Here is a 19,497-nt window from a genome sequence, read left to right as displayed (position 1 = left end):
TTCAAAAATCTCTCAATGGCTACAGTCTAACCTTTTAACGTTAAACACTGAAAAATCTAATTATATATGTTTTACAATCAATTCAAAAACTCAGCCTAGCAATGATTTCCAAGTTAAGATTCATAAATGTAATAATCTAAGTTCTGTAAACTGTAACTGTCCTGTCCTTAGTAAAGTAAGCACAATCAAATATCTTGGCATAATGTTAGATTGGCGACTCTCATGGCATCCGCATGTCGAATTTGTAAATGGCAGAATCAGGAAACTTATCTGGATTTTTAAAACTCTGAGGCATGTGACGACGAAAAAATTGTTAACGCAGATTTATGTAACATTGGGTCAATCCATCTTGGGATACTGCATCCCAGTATGGGGTGCAGCTTCAAAAATAAAGTTTCTTGAAGTGGAACGAGGTCAAAGGTCCTTACTGAAAGTAATGTTTTTCAAACCATATAGATTTCCAACTTTAGACCTGTATAGACAAAGTGAATTGCTAACGGTTCGAAAATTGTATATATTATTCTCATTATTGAAAGTGCATAAAAATGTACCTTTTGACACTGACAAACTTAAAAAGACGAGAAGGAACAAGGTTTTATATTCAATTCCAAGTAAAACAAAATTTGCGTCACAGCAATTTAATAGGAAATCGAGTCATCTTTACAACATAGTTAATAATAAATTAAATATTTATCCATTATCATTTCATAATTGCAAAAAAGTTCTTGTTGAGTGGTTGCATAAATTAAATTATCATGAAACTGAAGATCTGATGCAACAAGTGCATACTTAACAAAACACACACTTAACAACACACCCACACACCCACCCACACACACACGCACGCGCACACACACACACACACACACACACACACACACACACACACACACACACACACATCTTGTATTTAGCAGTAGATTTACTATTTAATTTTATATAACTGTAACTCTAAAATTACCTAATATTGCTTATTTTTTTACTCTCATTTGTTTAATAATTAATTTGCTTATTACTTTTAGAAACTACTTATTTATTTCCATTGTAACAGAATATGCTATGGAAGAGCGGGGCCGCCCGCCACAAGTACTAGTTTAATACTAGTCACTTACTGGGACGGTCCCAATTTCTATGTTATATGTAAACTTGTTTTATACCGAAATAAATAATTTTGTATTTTTTGTATTTGTATAAACTACTGGACGGTTCAGGCTGTTTGGAATGCAGCTATAACCTTTATGATTTACGACGTCCGCTAAGAAAGGATTTTTGAAAATTCAACCCCTAAGCGGGTAAAATACGAGTAGGGGTTTGAAATTTGTGTAGTCCACGTAATTCCACCTTTCAAGAAAATTTCACTCGAGCGAAGCTAGTATTAGATTGTTTATTCTTTCCTAACTTCTGATGTTTTATTTATACTAGCTGATGACCGGGATTCATTCACGTGAATCTGGGTTTTTAAAAAGTTCACGGGAACTCATTGATTTTCCGAGATAAAAAGAGCCTATGTTACTTTCCGTCCTTTCAACTAACTCTATGCCAAAAATCAAGTCGATTGGTTGCTTAGTTAGGGCGTGGAGGAAAGACAAACACGCACACTTTCGCATTTATAATATTAGTATAGATTACTCACCTTTGACGAGAGGCCACATAGTTTTCTTGTATTTGACGTGTCCATACAGCGCGAGGCTGGTGTGGTCGCCGTGCCTCGCGAGGCAGTAGTGTGCCTCGACGCTGAAGTAGTCCGCATACGGAATGCCCGCGTTTTCGCTCGTGCAGTCTATTGAGTACAGTACGCCCGCTTTACTGCACTTGTTCATCACCTATGCGTGGGAAAAATTGTTGGGTTTATTCCAATTCTGTGTAGTACCTAGTTAATTGAGAGATTCGAAATAATGAGCATAGTTTACTAAATGTGACGATAAACTGGACTGTAACTGATTTACTTTAGTTTACTTTACGTCCGTGAATAGGTCATTCGAAGTGAATGCCGCGTCGTAGGTGGGGCATTGACCCGAATTTTGCACGCTATACAATGCGGGTTTGAAAAACATTAAATCACTAAAACTACAAGATAAGGCAAATGGTTATTGGCATTGGACTGTGCTCAGGTAGTATAATAATAACGCTAAGTTTTTGCTAGAGTTCCGGTTACAAAGTTTAGGAGATTACATGACACTGACCTGTGTCTCGGTGACGTGAACCTCCTTGGGGCCCATGGGTCCGGACGTGAGTCCGAGAGTATAGCTCACTTGTCGACATTTTAGTCCGTTCTGAGGCTGCCACGGTGCCTGAAACAATAACAAAATTACTTAATATTCACTGATCATCAAATGAAAGAATGAAAAATCTGCAAAAAAAATGTGTGATAAATTATATGTTAGATAGTTTCTAGTGATTTTTTGGGTTCCGTACGTCCAAATAAAAACGGAACGGTTCACTTGTGTCCAATTTGCTCCGAATCTACTGGGCCGATTAACTTGAAATTTGGTACACATGAAATTCTGTGATCCAGAATCCAAACAGACGTGTATCATAAATACCTAAATGAATTTTGAAAGGGGTGACTTTTGGGAGACAAATAGAAAAATAAAAAAGGTTTTACAAACTGTACCGTGTAAAATATCAAATGAATGGGAGTGCTGTCTCAAATATTTTAGAAAAAATATTTTTTAAGTTATTTGAAATATAATAAGTGACCATTCTGCGCTTATATTTAAAACTGCCGAGCCAATAATTATGAAAAAAATACAGAAAACAGTGTTTAAATGTCTTCTTAAGTAGTCTTAAAATAACATGGTTTATCTCACAATATGTACTAACATATTGATCGTACGGAACTCTCTCCACGCGAGTTCAACTCGCACTTGTTAAGTTATGAACCAACCTGCACATAATCGGTGGTACCTCTCGCGGCCAACAGTTCCAAGTTGAACTTGGAGTTGGTGAATATCATGGTGAAGAGCTGGTCGATGTTGAACGGAAACTGTTGGTTCAGGATCAGCTTGCCTTCATGCGGCGCGGTGCATTTCTCTACCTCCGAGTTGCTAAACAATACATAAATTACAAATGTAGTATAGAAGCAGGCGTTACTTTGCTAAAGTCCATGATATACAAGGAATCAAAAGCTTAATTTGCTATAATCCGCTAAACCAGACAAATCTGTATGGTGCAACATGCAGCATGCGATATGCACCGCCCGCCCTCCTACTGATAAACATGCAGGAAAAGCCAGCCACCAAGCAATACGCACCACCACCACGCAGCACCGCACAAATCCCAAAACCACTCGACGCACGTTTTGCTCCGACACCGGAGCATCCTCAAGAGATGTAGAACTAGACTATAGACCGATGCATATCGCATGCTGCATGTTGCACCATACAGATTTGTCTAGTTTGGCGGATTGTAGCAAATTAAGTTTTTGATTCCTTGTATACATAAATACTAGTTTATTTCAAGCATAATAATCAATATAGCGTAGTCAAAATTCCGCCTTCCTCATCAGTCATCACCCACTTCCCGCTATCTTCTTAAGGTCGTCAGTTCAGCGGGTCGGAGATCGTCCTACACTGCGCTTGCTGATACGCGGTCTCCACTCCAGAACACGTCTGCCCCAGCGGCCATCAGTTGTACGGCAGACGTGGCCTGCCCAAACTCATCCTAAAATCACCTAAAGTAGTTTTCAGTTTAACTCACTTGTGAGGTTTGTCGGGCTCGCTGTCGCTAGTGTCGGACATGTCGGTGGGCAGCGTGTCCCCCGCCTCCTCGTCCCGCTCCCGGAACTCCGACTCGCCGTTTGTGACTGAAACAAATCATACAGCTACTAAATCAAAGCCTCGACAGCTCAACGGTTGAAGAGCGGACTAAATTCCGAAAGGTCGGCGGTTCAAACCCCACCCGTTGCACTATTACACACCTGGCACAAGCTTAACGCTTAATTTGCGGAGGGGAAATGGGAGCATTAGTCATAATTAGCATGGCTAATATTCTTTAAAAAAATAAACAAATACATAATATCAAACATTGCGGAACCGGCAGGATTCGAACCTGCGTCTTTTGCGTTCGCACCCGACGCTCTGACCGCTAAACCACGGTTTCGCTTTGGCCAGTAACGGTGATATGTATGTTCACTCAGTATTGAAGTCTTTAGCGAACAGACGAACTTAGCGACCAAAGCGTCGGGCGCGAACCCAGAAGACGCAGGTTTTAATTTTGCTAGTTCCGCAATTTTTGATACGTATTTAAAATTTATTAAGTCCTTGAAGTTTGGGTAAAAACACTATCGTAAAAATTTATAAAAACATATGGTCACTCTCTCTCTGCTTTGAATATTTTCCAAAAATCATAACCGCGATATTAGTAACATACAAAATTCATAACCGCACCTGTTTACATTTCAATTCTGTTATACCACCCTACCGGCAAGCGATTTAGCGTTCCGGTACTATGAAAAGCATTTTATAAGATAATCTTACGTTTTATTTGATGTATCATTTGCCCACACAGCAAACGTTAAAATCACTCAATTATCACAACCGATATTATTGAATTTTCAATATTTAGCTGGAAGTAACATAATATATAAACTGTGGAGTAAACACATCTAGGAAATTATGTCATTGCCAAGATTTGCACAGCAGTTGCCAAAAAACTGGCGTTTCTGAATTAAATTATTCATTTCATTTTAGGGCAATATAAAAGGATGAGTATGAGTTCGAGTATGTGATTTGGCTCATTTTAATCCTAAGATATTATAAATTGTCGTCTAAAATAGTGGATAATAAACAGAAATAATAAATGCTTCTTTAGAGAGGGAGAAAAAAACGTAAAAATGATTGTAGGAAATTTGGTACAGAGGTAGCTTGCATTCCGGAAACTTACATAGACAACTTTTTGTCCCGGAAAATTAATGAATTACTACGGGATTTTAAAAACCTAAGTCCACGTGGACGAAGTCGTGGGCATCATCTAATGACATATAAGTATTACCTACTGTACATTTTTAGATGTTTTTTAAATTATTATTAAAATAACGTTTCTCCTCTTTATTTAATACTAGCTGATGCTCGCGACTTCATTCCCGTGGACATAGGTTTTTAAAAATTACGTGGGAACTTATTGATTTTCCGGGATGAAAAGTAGCCAATGTGTTAATCCAGGATATAATCTATCTCCATTCCAAATTCCAGCCAAATACGTCTAGTAATTTTTGCGTGAAACAGCGATCCATACACACATATATTTCTCCTTTATAATATTAGTAGGATTAAGAGGAAAAATGTTATTTTAATGATGATGGCGATGATAAGTCTAAACAATAGTGGAACTCACTGAGTGGTGGTGTGGTGTTGTTCCGGCTGGGGGAGCGGTACTCCCCTCCCCCTCCTCCTCCACCGCCGCCTCCCCCTCCGGCCTCCATCGACGATGAGTCTATCGCCTCCTGAGGGACAACATTATGTTTTAAGACGAGTACTACTAGTCTAGTCTAGTACTACTACTAGACTAGACTTCACAAATTTCCAACCCCTATTTTACCCCTTTAGGAGTTGAGTCGTACAGTTCATGTGTGTAGGTGAACGTTTTTTGCAAAGGAGTGTATTTTACACAATAGTAGTAATACACAGTAAATACCTGTACTTTAAAAATTCGAAAATAACTACTATTCGGCCCGCCTCTACAACAATAAAACACACTGAAAAATACAAGTGCTTACAATAGCAATCATAACACGAGTGTGCTAACATTAGGGTTGCCCATTCTTAGGGTTCCGGAGAAAAACAAGAAACCCTTTCAGTTTCGCCTAGTCTATCTGTCAGTATGTCTGTGTGTGCCTTTTTAAAATCTACTATAAGAGCTGTGAGACCCGTAAGCCTGAAGTGAAAGAAAAACAAATTTGGTTTACTTCGACCTTCGAGTTTGAAGTACTTCTATACCTATCTAACAGATAGGTATTTTGCAATGATTTTGTGGTTTCTTAAATAGTTTTTTGAAAAAGAACTACCGTTTAAGAACTAGCCTGCCAAGTTTTTAGCAAAAATTAGCTACGAAACTCTACTTTAGTAAATTCTGAAGAGGATTTACGAAAACAATTGATTGTTTTATTTAAAGTTACCACTAAGGAGATTTGGCAACCCTAGATGTAGAGCAACTAATTAGTAAATGTGCAGTAATTATAACACGCGCGCCACTAAAACAGTAAAACAGTTCTTATGTATCAAAGAAAAAACAATATTCAGATAAAAATATTGTGTTAGTCTGTGCTTTATCGCATATGGATAAATGTATATATAATTTACTAGCGACCTGCCCCAGCTTTGTACGGGTGCTTGGAAATAAAATATAGCCTGTGTCACTCGGGAAGAATGTTGCTTTCTACTGGTGAAAGAATTTTCAAAATCGGTTCAGTAGTTCCAGAGATTACTTCCTATGGGCCTCATAAGGGGGTGATGGAGAGGGCTATGTTCGGAATTTCTCTACATGATCAAATCCGAAATGAGGAGATCCGTAGGAGAACCAGAGTAACCGACATAGCTATATGGGTTGCGAAGGTGAAGTGGCAATGGACAGGTCACATAGTACGAAAAATCGCTAGACTAGAATGCAATGGCGACCTCGCACCGGAAAGCGAAGTACGAAGACCCCTACGTGGACTGACGACATCAAACGAGTCGCAGAGAGCCGCTGGATGGCGGCGGCGCAAGACCGTGGCATGTGGAAGTCACTACAAGAGACTAATGTCCAGCAGTGGACGTGTGTCGGTTGATAATGATGATGGTATAAACAAAGGACCTACCTTTCTCAATATCCGTAACTTCACCATAACTAATAAGCACTGTCTACTGCCTATGCGAATCAAATATCATGTGTTATCGAATATGGCAGTCGAGTATTTTTTATCTATATCTTATTTTATCATTTTTATTTATCTTTGCTAATCAAATATTGTTTAAAACTGAACTGTGTACACGTGTTTTTGCGAAAAGATAGTATTGCTAGTTTAGGAGACTTTGAATTATGTTTTTTTAGGCTTAAAAAAGAACTCTTATAGGATCACTTCGTTGTCTGTCTGTCTGTCGTGTATGTCAAGAAAAGGGAATCAAAACCTATAGGGTACTTGACAGGATATTTCATTATGATTAAGAAATCGAGCGTAGGATCAAAGCCTTTACGTTAAAAAAGAAATAATAAAATAACTATGTACCTCTGAGCAGTCGTGTAGCACGTCGAGTGGGACGAGGGAGTCAGGCGCATCGGGCGCGCCGCTCTCCTCGTCGGAATCGAACCCTAGCTCCTCGCCGTAGCACGTGTGTACCTGCAGAAAAACACAGCCTTTATAGTTAACTTGCCACTAACAATATAACTTGCAGAAATCAGCTTCAGCTAGTTACTTGCAATGTCTACGATGAGCCTAGCAAGATAACTTTGTCCAGCAGTGGACGTCTATCGTCCGAGACGGCGATGACAAGAAAAAAAATGGCACAAGTATTGCAACTGACAGATTTTCACACACTGATCCGATTATGCCAATATCGATCCCAAATCCATGTACTAACGACACTAAAACATAGAGGTTCGAAACTTTGTGCCACAACCTCCAAAGATCCTTTTGTTTTTGGCATTTTCAAAAGATGTTTTAACTGCCCCAATTTTGACTTCAAGCAACGATAATAAAGTATACAAAACAATTGGCCAATGGGACTGCCGACGGCAGTGAAAACTTAAAACCATGAAAAAAAATTAGCTGTTAGGAGGTAAGTACTCCGATTACCAAAAGCATACTTGACACTTCTATTAAAAAAATTGAACTTTAATAAGTTGCGTTAAGGAACAAATTTTAAAAGGAAATTAAATTTGGATGTGGCTGAGGCGACTTTGATCCCGAAATGGATCGATTACCAAACCTTAGATGCAACATCCTAATAATATTATAAACGCGAAAGTTTGTAATGTATGTATGTTTGTTACTCTTTCATGCAAAAACTACTGGACGGATTTGGCTGAAATTTGGAATGCAGATAGATTAATTATACGCTGGATTAACACAAGGCTACTTAAAAAATAGCCTATAAAGGAATCCTCGGTGCGTTGGTGATAAAGTAATTAAACGACACGGAGTTCCTTTGTAAAAATTTAGTTTTAATTTTTCTCACAACAACATAAATAAACAATGATAACAAAACAGTCATGACGTATAATAATCTGAGTGAAGGTTTTTTTTCTTTTTTTCAAACTTTTATTTTTAAATAAGAATGTGTGTAACCTACATCACTCCCCTCCAGAGGCCGTGTCTACGGACGATAAATCATCAGACGATCAGAAGGTTGCGTGTTCAGATCACGTCGGGGTCACCAGTAAAGGAATCCTCGGTGCGTTGGTGATAAAGTAATTAAACGACACGAGTTCCTTCGTAAAATTTAGTTTTAATTTTTCTCACAACATAAATAAACAATGATGACAAAAACAGTCTTGACGTATATAATCTGAGTGAAGGTTTTTTTTCCTTTTTTTTTAAACTTTTATTTTTAAATAAGAATGTGTGTAACCTACATCCTATATGTTAATCCCGGATAATAAATGAGTTCAATCATGAGTTTAAAAAAACTATATGCACGGGAACGAAGTCGCGGGCATCAGCTTGTCACCTAGAAATTCATACGCAAAAATGTCCGTAACATCCCGGCAAGTTGAGTTTAGGACAGATGTGTACATGTACCAAAAAACAATCCAATGACGTCAAAGCCTCGATGTTTTTTAGAAGTTCCCTAACTGTCGTAAACTGTGACATCACTAAGTAGAAAGAAACCCATTAAGAAAATATTTTGACAAGTTCCGAAAAAAGAAAAAAAATATCTCCCTCATTTTAAAGTGGGTATGGATATTAAGAGATTAGTTTGTTCGTATCTCCGTGTCGCAAGTGGTTTGGCGGATTTTAAATTTCTAATGCCTCCGCGTGGCCGATATCCAGTTCCACTCTCTCAGCGAAGTTATGCGCATAATTTGTTTTTGAACACCATCGATCCATCAATATACATGGTGCCTCAGCGCAATGTACTCCCATACAAACACCTCGGATATTTTTATGTTAGAATTCATAACACGAATATTCTTCTTCTAAGTACAATAGGCGGAAAAAATGATGAAAAGAATTATTAGATTAGGCATACCGTTTCACATTTCGTATCTTGAATCTAACTCATTTCTGACTGAGGCTTAGGAAATGTATAGAACTTCTAGACAATGTGCATAATAAAATTTGTTATTTGAAGAATTATATACATTACTAGCCATTGTATACATTGACGGATTACATGTTTGATAGTAAAATAAACTTTTACTAGTGCTTTTGAATCGTTAAAAGAATCTACCAGTTCACACTGGTCCAGAACATTTCGTACCTAGAAGAAGCAGCAAGAAACTTAGCGGTTGCTCTCTTTTCAAATATTCGGTTTACAATACTTGCCATGTTATGTTACCAGAAATGTATGTAATCCGTCAATGTATAATCTGAAAAATCTTTCTATTTCTATCTCTACCTACTCAGAAAGCGCGCGAAGTAGCGCGCAGGTAATCTGACAGTTGACAGATGACAGTTTGAAGCAGAGGGTGACAGTTGACGTAAAGATTTCGATTCGAGGAATTTAACGTAGTTGTTGTTGTTTATTTATTCTTGTGGCTTTTTGTTGTGCCACACAGCACAATTCACTTCGCCAAAGTCACGGAATTCAACGTAACTGTTACCCTCCTGCCACCCGTGGTAGCTAGCTACCTTACGCGTTCCTTCAGGCCCAAATGTTGAATTCTTGTAATGTTGTCTTTGAAAAATGTTGAGTCCTAAAATGTTGAATCTCAAAATGTTGAATTCGCAAAATGTTGAATCTTACAACAAAAAAAGGGATCAAAAACTTACCGTCAAAGTTGTCAGTTTTAGACCATTTTTGTGATGGGGGCTATCTCTAAACAAACAATTTGCAAATTCAACATTTTAGGAATTCAACATTTTGAGCTTGAAGACACGCGTCGTCTCAGATAAACGGTATACTGGTGTGTCATACCCACCAAGGACCCAACCTAAAACGAGTGAAGATGCAAGATTCCCTGACAGAGCACGTTGTCAGATGCAGAACAGCATCAGGCAGGGAGAGTAAGTGATGTGACGTACCCACTGCCAGATCTCCTGGCTGGACATGTGCTGGTCCATAAGCGCGTTCTGCCAGATGCGGAACAGCATCGGACAGGGAGAGTAAGTGATGTGACGTACCCACTGCCAGATCTCCTGGCTGGACATGTGCTGGTCCATAAGCGCGTTCTGCCAGATGCGGAACAGCATCGGACAGGGAGAGTAAGTGATGTGACGTACCCACTGCCAGATCTCCTGGCTGGACATGGGCTGGTCCATGAGCGCGTTCTGCCAGATGCGGAACAGCATCAGGTAGGCTTTGTCGCGCCCCGAGAACGATGTGAGGAAGTTCTTCTCTCCGATCGTGCATATGAGGATCGCGTTGGGGATCACCTGCAACAAAACAACACTTTGAAGCATTTCGAATAGATATGGGTACATAATGGGATATAAATACTCTGGAGATAATTATTATTCACAAATCGCATTGTCAGATGTTTTTTGGCGTCAGGTTTTAGGGGAAAAGGTTGACACACTTCGTTACGTCGTCGAATACCACGGTACATACTTGTAGGGAAAAAATCGGTCAAGTGCGAGTTGGGTTCCGTAGCATCGTATAAGATATTTTAAGATTGTTATATGCAACACTGCAAATTAATGACGATAGCGCCATCGATATTTGATTTAGAATTTTTTTTTTTTTCGTGAACGCATTTTAAATATTTTTGTGTAATGTTGGTTACATTGCTTTACTGTTTTGAGATTTATTCCTTTACTTGTGCTATAAGACCTACCTACCTGCCCACGATTCTAGGTCAATCGGAAGTATCCTATAGGTTTTCTTGACAGACACTACAGACGGGCAGGCAGACAGACAGACAGACAGACAACAAAGTGATCCTATAAGGGTTCCGTTTTTCCTTTTGAGGCACGGAACCCTAAAAAGCCGTGGAAGTTACCAGCGCAGTTTTCTCCTTAGTGATGGCCGTGACATCCTTCCACTGCAGCATGAGGTTGGTCTCCCAGCCGAAGATGTTGGCGTAGAAGCAGAGGTAGTTCTGCGACGCGTACAGGCGCCCGTGCGCCAGGATGTCGCGCTGCAGCGCGCACGAGTAATCTGCACATGTGAAACACTTCCATTTTTGTGAAGATGCTCCTTCTACGACACACTACACCAGGGCTGAAACTGAAACTCAACAGGCTTGACTGCTATCACACTAAAATAAAATAAGTGATGTGAAGCAGTTGGTGAGTAGGTGTGAATAGGGTTTTCAGCTTGTCCAAATGAGATGAAATCACTTAGCTGGTTTTTAATAGTATTCACGTCTTGTTTCAAAATCAACAGGTCCATTAGTAATACTGTGGCGTCAACATGAACAAACAATAACATTTTAATAACAAGTGTAAATTAAAAATTTATAACTAACACCCCCGACAAGTGAAGGTTACAGTAACTAGAAAAGAGCTGAAAACTTTCAAACTGCTGAATCGATTTTCTTGGATTATAGCTATAATCTACATATATAGAGTACTCTCGATCAAGCCACCTTTCAAACAAAAAAAACTAAATTAAAATCGGTTCATTAGTTTAGGAGCTACGATGCCACAGACAGATACACAGATACACACGTCAAACTTATAACACCCCTTTTTGGATCGGGGGTTAAAAAGGCGTACGGCCGATCCAGTAAAATTCTGTCAGTCTGCGATATTTCTGCGAGATCTAGTACAAAAATTAGCGGAAAGCCTTCTGGGGCGCGTCAGAATTTTTTCTGACGAACAATATTTGATAATATGCGACCAGCCTTACACAGTTAATTTGTAATTTGTACAATAAAAGTATATTAATTGTTTATATTACCTTTTAAAGATGACTTGGATGCGTTTCCATCTTACTTTCTATATTCTGTCCAAGCCAATACGACCAAGAGCTCTTGTTCAGGAAGTATTGGGGTTTTAAACCATGTGATAGTAAAAATGCAGTGCACGGTTGCACCCAGGCAAAGCGCGAGTTACAACTGAGATTTAAATAGACCTGACGGCTTATTGCTCAGTCTTTATTACTGACATGCCAGTTCTATGGCTTCCCAACTCTCGGCTAAATACTTAAACCCGTGCATGAGTACCATAAAGTTGTACTTGTAGAGAGTATTGTAGGAAAAAACATTTTCGATAACATTGTTTAGTGTCTTGAGTTCTTTCTCAAAAGAAAAAATAATGAATTCAATTTTATATTTTTAACAGATTACAATAAACGTCAGGGTTCTCAGGTTGAGGCACATTTTTTTTTTTCAGGATGCAATCCATTACATATAATGAAAAAAAAATACGCGTCGATTTCTAGTTACTTCATATGCTCATCCGACTTCAACAAACGCGTAGAAACAAAAAAATACAGATTTCTCTGTTTCAGCGGATTACAACAAATTAAGCATTTGGCTCCTTGTATTTTTTATTCTGATACAAGTTAGCCCTTGCAATCTCACCTGGTGGTAAGTGATGAATAATGATGCAGTCTAAGATGGAAGCGGGCTAACCTGGAAGGGGTATGACATACTCCTTTGGTAGTATTGAATGAAATGAAGTCTATATTCCGCAACTGCTACATTATTATTTCACCATTAATAGTTCCTGAATATCTATGGATAAGGAGCGCAGTACCCTGCATCATGAGGGTTGAGGAGTGGAAGGGTTATGATAGTTCAGAGTGCCCTCGGCAACCTGGGCGGTCTACTCGGCTTCTGGAGTGAGTTTGGATGGCTGGAGTGAAAACTTCGGCGGGGCAGCATGCGGCAACGCATGAACAACAGACGGAAACCAACCCAGAGAGGAGAAAGAGAAAGTAAGATAGTTGAGAGTGTCGCACCTACCGACAATGAGGCGCTCCTCGTCGGGCAGTTCTTTGAACAGGCGTTTGAAGTCCTCGCACTTGCTCTTGTACGTGGGGTACAGCGAGTTGTACCAGCTCTTCTTCTTCACCCGCGCCGAGCCCGGCCCGTCGCCAATCCGCAGCGCATTCGCTGAACTAAGCTAAAGGAAAAATCATACAGATATTATAAATGCGAAAGTATGTCTAGCTGCTAACTTTTCACAGCCCAACAGTTCAAAGGATTTCCATAAAATTTGGTACTTTTTATCTCAGAAAATCTAAAAGTTCCCACGGGATTCTTAAAGGCCATTTAACCAATTTGTATGGGTACAAAGGTAGCTTACGTCCCGGAAATTGACACAGGCAATTTTTCATCCCAGAAAATCAAAGAGTTCCCACAGAATTTTTCAAAACCCAAATTGCACGAAGTCGTGAGCATCATTTAGTAAATAATAATTGGTAGTTTACTCGCAGCCAGACTAAACTCTGGCCTAAGCCCTTCTTATTCTGAGAGTCAACCCGTGCTCAGTAGTTGGCCGGCGATGGGTTGATCATGATTAAATTTTCGTCAAACACCATGCAGACGCGTTTGTAGAGACACTATACAAATGTCACAAAAGGAAACAAAAATTTAAAAGCGTTGCCAAAACGTGGAAATAACATTAAGGCAAACTGAGTGCTTCTTGTAAATCTATTGTCTACTGAATTTTCGGGATCTAGTTGGCAAGCGTAGTGTCCTACTTTCTGATATTATGGCTAAGAATTTATGTTTGCATACCCACCGATATTTGCCAAAAGTGGATTTAAAAAGATAAATAATGGTTAGTACTACCTCCTACTCGAGGGTCTGGGGTTCGATCCCGGCCACGCATCTCTAACTTTTCGGAGTGTGTTTTAAACAATTAATTAATGTCACTTGCTTTGACAGTGAAGGCAAACATCGTGAGGAAACTTGCATACCTGAGAGTTCTCTGTTTTTAAACATTGTGAAGTTTCATGACCACAATTCATGCAACTGATAGATAGATAGAACACTTTATTGCACACAAAAACACATGTAAAGGAACACAGCACAGAAAGAAGAAAACAGAAAAACAATTGTGTGCAAAGGCGGCCTTATTGCTTAGAGCAATATCTACTAGTCGAAATATCGGCAGTTAAAAACACCACATTAATCGTGGTATGTACACGTTATCTACAATATAGAAACGGTCCCGTTGGCACCCTTCGGGTATGGCACCCTTGAAAGAAAACGAAACCCTTGAAGAAAATTGGAGTTGCTTGGGTAGGTACCTTACTGCCTTGGAAGTGAACTACATCAATGCCGATCGCTATGTCGTTCGGCAGCGACGAACCCTGCAGCGACGAATCGCTTTTGTCGCTTCTCTGTAAAAAAAAAAACAGGATTTTTACCCCAAAAAAAATATTATCAATTATATAAGAATTAAGGTCCAGAAACAGATCAATGAATATAGCCAGAGAAAAGAACATAGTATCACTATCGATATTATGAATGCGAAAGCATGCTTGTTAGTTGATTTTGTCCTTCAATCATGCCGAAACGGAACAACGAGTCGACGTGAATTTTTGCATGGATATCGTTAAGGCCTTTGAGAATGACATAGGCTACTTTTTACCCCGGAAAATTAATTAGTAGTAGTAGGGGATTCGCCGGTTCTGCCCCAGGCCCTGGCCCCCTCCCATGCCTCGCTGCCTCAGCCCCCTCCGTGCCTCGGTCAAGATCGAAACCTAAAAAAAAAAAAAAAAAAAAAAAAAAAAAAAAAAAAAAAAAAAAAAAAAAAAAAAAAAAAGGTTCTGGGGTACGCTGAATCGATTGCGCTCACTCCCGACGTCGTATCTCTAACGGTTGCAAAGTTAGCTTTTCGAAAAACTAATCCCTAGTTCGTTATCTAATTGCTTAATCACCTACTAATGACGCTCTATTGTTCGCTGGCTCGTTGCTTCATTCTATGGGTTTTAAAGGAAACGCATGAATCATAACTACTCTTTATTAGCCTTCAAATATTGATTTAAATAACTCACATAAAAATATATCATTCTCTACTGTATTTCCATTGAATAAATCTAAAAAATCTGAACTTGTATAGTAACCCGTAAACATGAAATACAAATACATTATACAATATTCTCCACAAACTGATGTGTAATCATTCTGTATCCGCCTTGTATTATAATGCCATATTCTTGTGTTTCTTTCCAAGAACTGCTTATGATATTTTGGTGGTGCTCGTCCAAATGAATCAAAATATTGTCCAACACCATTTGTATCTATATATATGGCTATCCAATGCGATCCTGGTTTATAATCGGGGTCTAGATTGCTTATTAAATAGGCGGGTGTTTCAACATAAATCGGTAACCGGTTTGCGGCATACACATTGTCTTGCAGACTTGGGTGGATTCTTCTTAAATATGTCTTTATCCCTATTGTATTCATATTACTTCAATACTACTGATCTTATCGCTGTCGAGGATCATACATGAATGGGACGTAAGACCATGTTATTTCAGATATATTATAAATCATCATCATCATCATCATGATCAACCCATCGCCGGCTCACTACAGAGCACGGGTCTCCTCTCAGAATGAGAAGGGTTTTTTGGCCATAGTCTACCACGCTGGCTGAGTGTGGATTGGCAGACTTCGCACACCTTTAAGAACACTATGGAGAACTCTCAAGCATGCAGGTTCCCTCATGATGTTTTCCTTCACCATTAAAACAGTGTTATTTAATTAAGTACTTGAAACGCACAAGACTTCGAAAAGTTAGAGGTGCGTGCCTGGAATTGAACCCCGACCTCCGATTAGAAGGTGGACGTCTTAACCACTAGGCTATCACAGCATAGTCTTATTAAAAATAATGGTCCATAACTTAAATAAAAACAAAAAATATTTCTTGTATCAGTGTTTTATTACAAACCTTAATAATAATGTAGGTACAAATTATAACTTAATCTATTTACAGAAATTAGGTTTCTTAGCTGCTATAGTCCACGCTTACATTACGATTTTTATCAATTTCAATAACATTGTCAAACTCTGCATATACGATGCAGTTTATCGTTTCAGGAATAGCTGAATCAAAGCGAACTTCTAGCCTCACACTACCGTGCTTTATAAGATTCCAATGACTAGAGTGAGCTGATAAATCAGGAGTTAAATCGAATGCTAAGAGACAATAGCCTTTTGCATATTGTTCCCTAGATATTCCGTTCCCTTCATTTAAAAAATGGATTCCCGTGCCTGAGAATAACGTATGATAGGCTGAACTGAAAGTATTATCATCGAATGATGGTTGCAAAGCTTTTGAAGGTATTTGTTGGCCATCAATATATAAACTAAATGTATTCATATGATAATTTTCAAAGTTGAATGGATTTTTCGTAAGAGTTCCATTAAATGCTGCGTTGTTAACAAATCCGACAATACATCTTTTAGGAACTTGACCAAGAAAAATATTATCGAGTGTTTTACCCTGAACCCCTGAAGGAATTGTTAAAACTTTAACTTCCGCTCGAGTTATTGGATATTTTGCAGTAGTAGATGCTAAAACTTTTTGATGTGCAAGTAATACAGTCGGATTGATCCGCGCGCGTCGAACTATAAGAGTCGCATCCGTGATACACACTTTAAGTTTTAAATCATTTGAAGAAGCCATAAGACTGAAAGTTTCCCTTGAGCGAATTAATTTAACACACATCTCAACACCATTAATCAAAAATTTTTCCTGGTTGAATATATCACCATGTAAGTGTCCAATCATTTCTATTTCTTTACTTTCGGCTGCAAGACTCTGTCTTTTAGTAAAACCTGTATTTTTTTCATCTACTGAATCCATATTCCCCGCAGTATCTTCATACCAAAGACCGCAAGTCAGGTGAGATTCTTTTGCTGCTGGCGCATAGTTTAATAATGTCTCAATGTAAGCACGGTAAGCGTATGTATTGTTTGGAGGTGAAATGAGTTTTTGATTCAAGTATACATCCAGCTGACTGAAGACTGAATGTAACCAATTGTTAATTGGAGCTACAACTGCAGATGAACTAAGTTTTGATAAGTCTTGATTCACTATCTTAGCTTTTAAATGGATCAACGTATGAGACAAATCTATGTAGTCTTCGCTCGTTCCAGGTATTTGAAATTCTATCGGTCCATCATCAGCAAGGGATGAAATGGGTTTGTAATGAATCCATAATCCATTTTCTATACTTGTTTGCGTTGATGGCAAAGCAAACAAATCTAACTCTGATTTAATACACTCACATGAATGATTATGTAAAAAAGACATAATTAATTAGAAAATATATCTTTTATTTTATTTTGACTGAGCCATGATTTTTTAATAGCTTTCACTTTAGCTGTCAGCGGTTGAATGAATGAAGATTGTCGTTTTCTTTTAGTTATATATCCTGAGCCAGACATATTAATTCTGTCTATCTTGTCATGAACTTTCCTTTTTAAGTTTGAACTAGCTTCCTTAAGACGAGTTTTGATAGAATCTTCCAAAGGTCGTGCGCTAACCATATCCGATAGAAGACCAACACCTGCATTTAATGCTTCTTTTCCTACAGCTCGAGCACCACTAGAGAGTAGTGGTAAAATAGACCTAAACAATCCTCCAAGAAAACTCCCAATACCATGACCACGTTGATATGGTACACCTTTATAAATTACTCCAATACCTGACCCAGCCTGATGTGAATAATATTGCTCGTAAGGACAAGTTATCTTTTGATAAGGATCCATTATAATTTTCTAAAGTGAAGTTTAATACACACAGTTCCAAACTGGAATGGGATTTTATTGCCTGTGCTTGACCTTATATCTATTTCAATAGTATCAAACTCCCGCCGCATAACAGGTAAATAGTGAGGTGGTGAGAAAATATGCATTTTATTTGCTCCATATACATATGTTGCCGTATCTAAAGGTACAATTCTGAGAAGAGGAGCCATTACATCCCCCACAATTTGCGGTTCTATTATATCACAATAAACAAACAATTGAGATGGCAACCCTAATTTTAAATTAGAAGGATAGCTCCCAATTTTATTTACTGCAAGATTTTTGTTTGGTTCAAATCCAAGTTGTAAACATAATTTGGTTGACAACTTAAGTGTGTCAATTGAGTTATCCAAAATTGATACTGATACGTGTTTGGTTATTTCATCATAATGAAATACTATTTCTTCAAAAGTATATCTATTTAAAGTTTCTATAACATGTTGAATGCTGTCATAGTTCATGGCCGGAATCCGTCCTTTATAGTGCACTAATGAATGTGTGTCATCATCAGGCATCAAAACCCATTTAGATGTGTTAATAACATTTTCATGTTCTTGAACAGTAAATACCGTACAAGGATATTGAATTTCTACAACTCCAACAAACCATTCACCTTCTAATATAAGGGATTTTGGTAACTTCGTTGAAAACATAGTTGTTTTGTTTTCCGGGAAGTATTCCATTGAACTATTACTAAGTAAAGTCAAATAAAAGTTTTCCTTTATCATATTTGATTTAAATTAGACTCTAAAACCCAACTGTTAAATTTATCAGGATAACCTTTCCACTTCACTAACACTTCTTTTCTGTTGCCGGAGTATCGAGAACTAATGATTTTATCTATTTTATAATTTGAGGAGGGGTCATAAAATACTTTTTGTAATTCTTTTTCATAAAAAGTTCCAACTATAGGTTCGTTTTGTAAATCTTTCAATGTGTAAACTACATGTGGGGATCTATCTATTATTGAAGATATAACAAATATTTCATCACTCCAGTTAGATTCATAACCTTTTTGAAAAATGTGTTTATATTTTGAAATTCTAACATTATCACCAACATGAAATGTAGGTAGTGAATTTTGTGATGATGGTTTGTTAGTTGCTTTCCTATCATATAAATTTCTCCAAACAGTCATTATATTGTTAGAACTAACATCACAAGGACACATCTTAATACTAGAATGAAAACTATGGTTATACGAATATACCAAGTCTTGTAAAATATCTATGTATTTATATGTATTTTTGTATGTAAAATAGCGCCACATTTTAGATTTCAGAGTTCTTTGAAACCTTTCTACAATACTTGCTTTTATATCAGGATTATTTGTAGTGTAATAATTTATATTTTTGCTTTTAAAATACTTTTTAACATCTTTAGAAACAAACTCAGTTCCTTTATCCGATTGTATGTGTGTAGGAGTCGCATTAGATTCATTAAATATACTTTCAAAACATTCGATTATTGTTTTAGAGTTTTTCTTTTTCATCGACCTAGCATAAGCATATTTACTAAAGACATCAATAACACACAATATATAGTTAAAACCATCATTATATTTCGAATAAGTTCTCATATCACTAAGATCAGCCTGCCATAATTCATTGAGATTTGATAATATGTATTTGTTTCGAGAAAACTTTCTGTGAACAGGTTTATGAAGAGTATAGGTTTCTTGTGATTGTAACCATTTCT

The 19,497-nt window shown here is 37.9% G+C and overlaps 1 protein-coding gene across 2 annotated transcripts in view; it reads right to left on the bottom strand.

Moving 5' to 3' along the window:
• LOC123870548 (protein Aster-B-like) overlaps positions 1–19,497 on the bottom strand; it is a 49,141-nt gene that overhangs the window by 4,375 nt on the left and 25,269 nt on the right. For both annotated transcript variants that reach the window (XM_045913907.1, XM_045913908.1), the window contains 10 exons: positions 14,283–14,375; positions 12,991–13,150; positions 11,080–11,237; positions 10,361–10,513; positions 7,205–7,315; positions 5,335–5,443; positions 3,700–3,805; positions 2,888–3,047; positions 2,184–2,291; positions 1,634–1,823 (listed from right to left, as the gene is read on the bottom strand). In XM_045913907.1, the coding sequence (XP_045769863.1) occupies positions 1,634–1,823; positions 2,184–2,291; positions 2,888–3,047; positions 3,700–3,805; positions 5,335–5,443; positions 7,205–7,315; positions 10,361–10,513; positions 11,080–11,237; positions 12,991–13,150; positions 14,283–14,375 (1,348 nt within the window). The remainder of the gene's footprint in view (positions 1–1,633; positions 1,824–2,183; positions 2,292–2,887; positions 3,048–3,699; positions 3,806–5,334; positions 5,444–7,204; positions 7,316–10,360; positions 10,514–11,079; positions 11,238–12,990; positions 13,151–14,282; positions 14,376–19,497) is intronic.

The sequence above is a fragment of the Maniola jurtina genome, chromosome 12 (genome assembly GCF_905333055.1).
Source record: "Maniola jurtina chromosome 12, ilManJurt1.1, whole genome shotgun sequence".
Lineage (NCBI taxonomy): Eukaryota > Metazoa > Arthropoda > Insecta > Lepidoptera > Nymphalidae > Maniola > Maniola jurtina.
The sequence above is the reverse complement of the archived record's forward strand: the minus strand, read 5'-3'. Positions and strand labels throughout refer to the sequence as shown.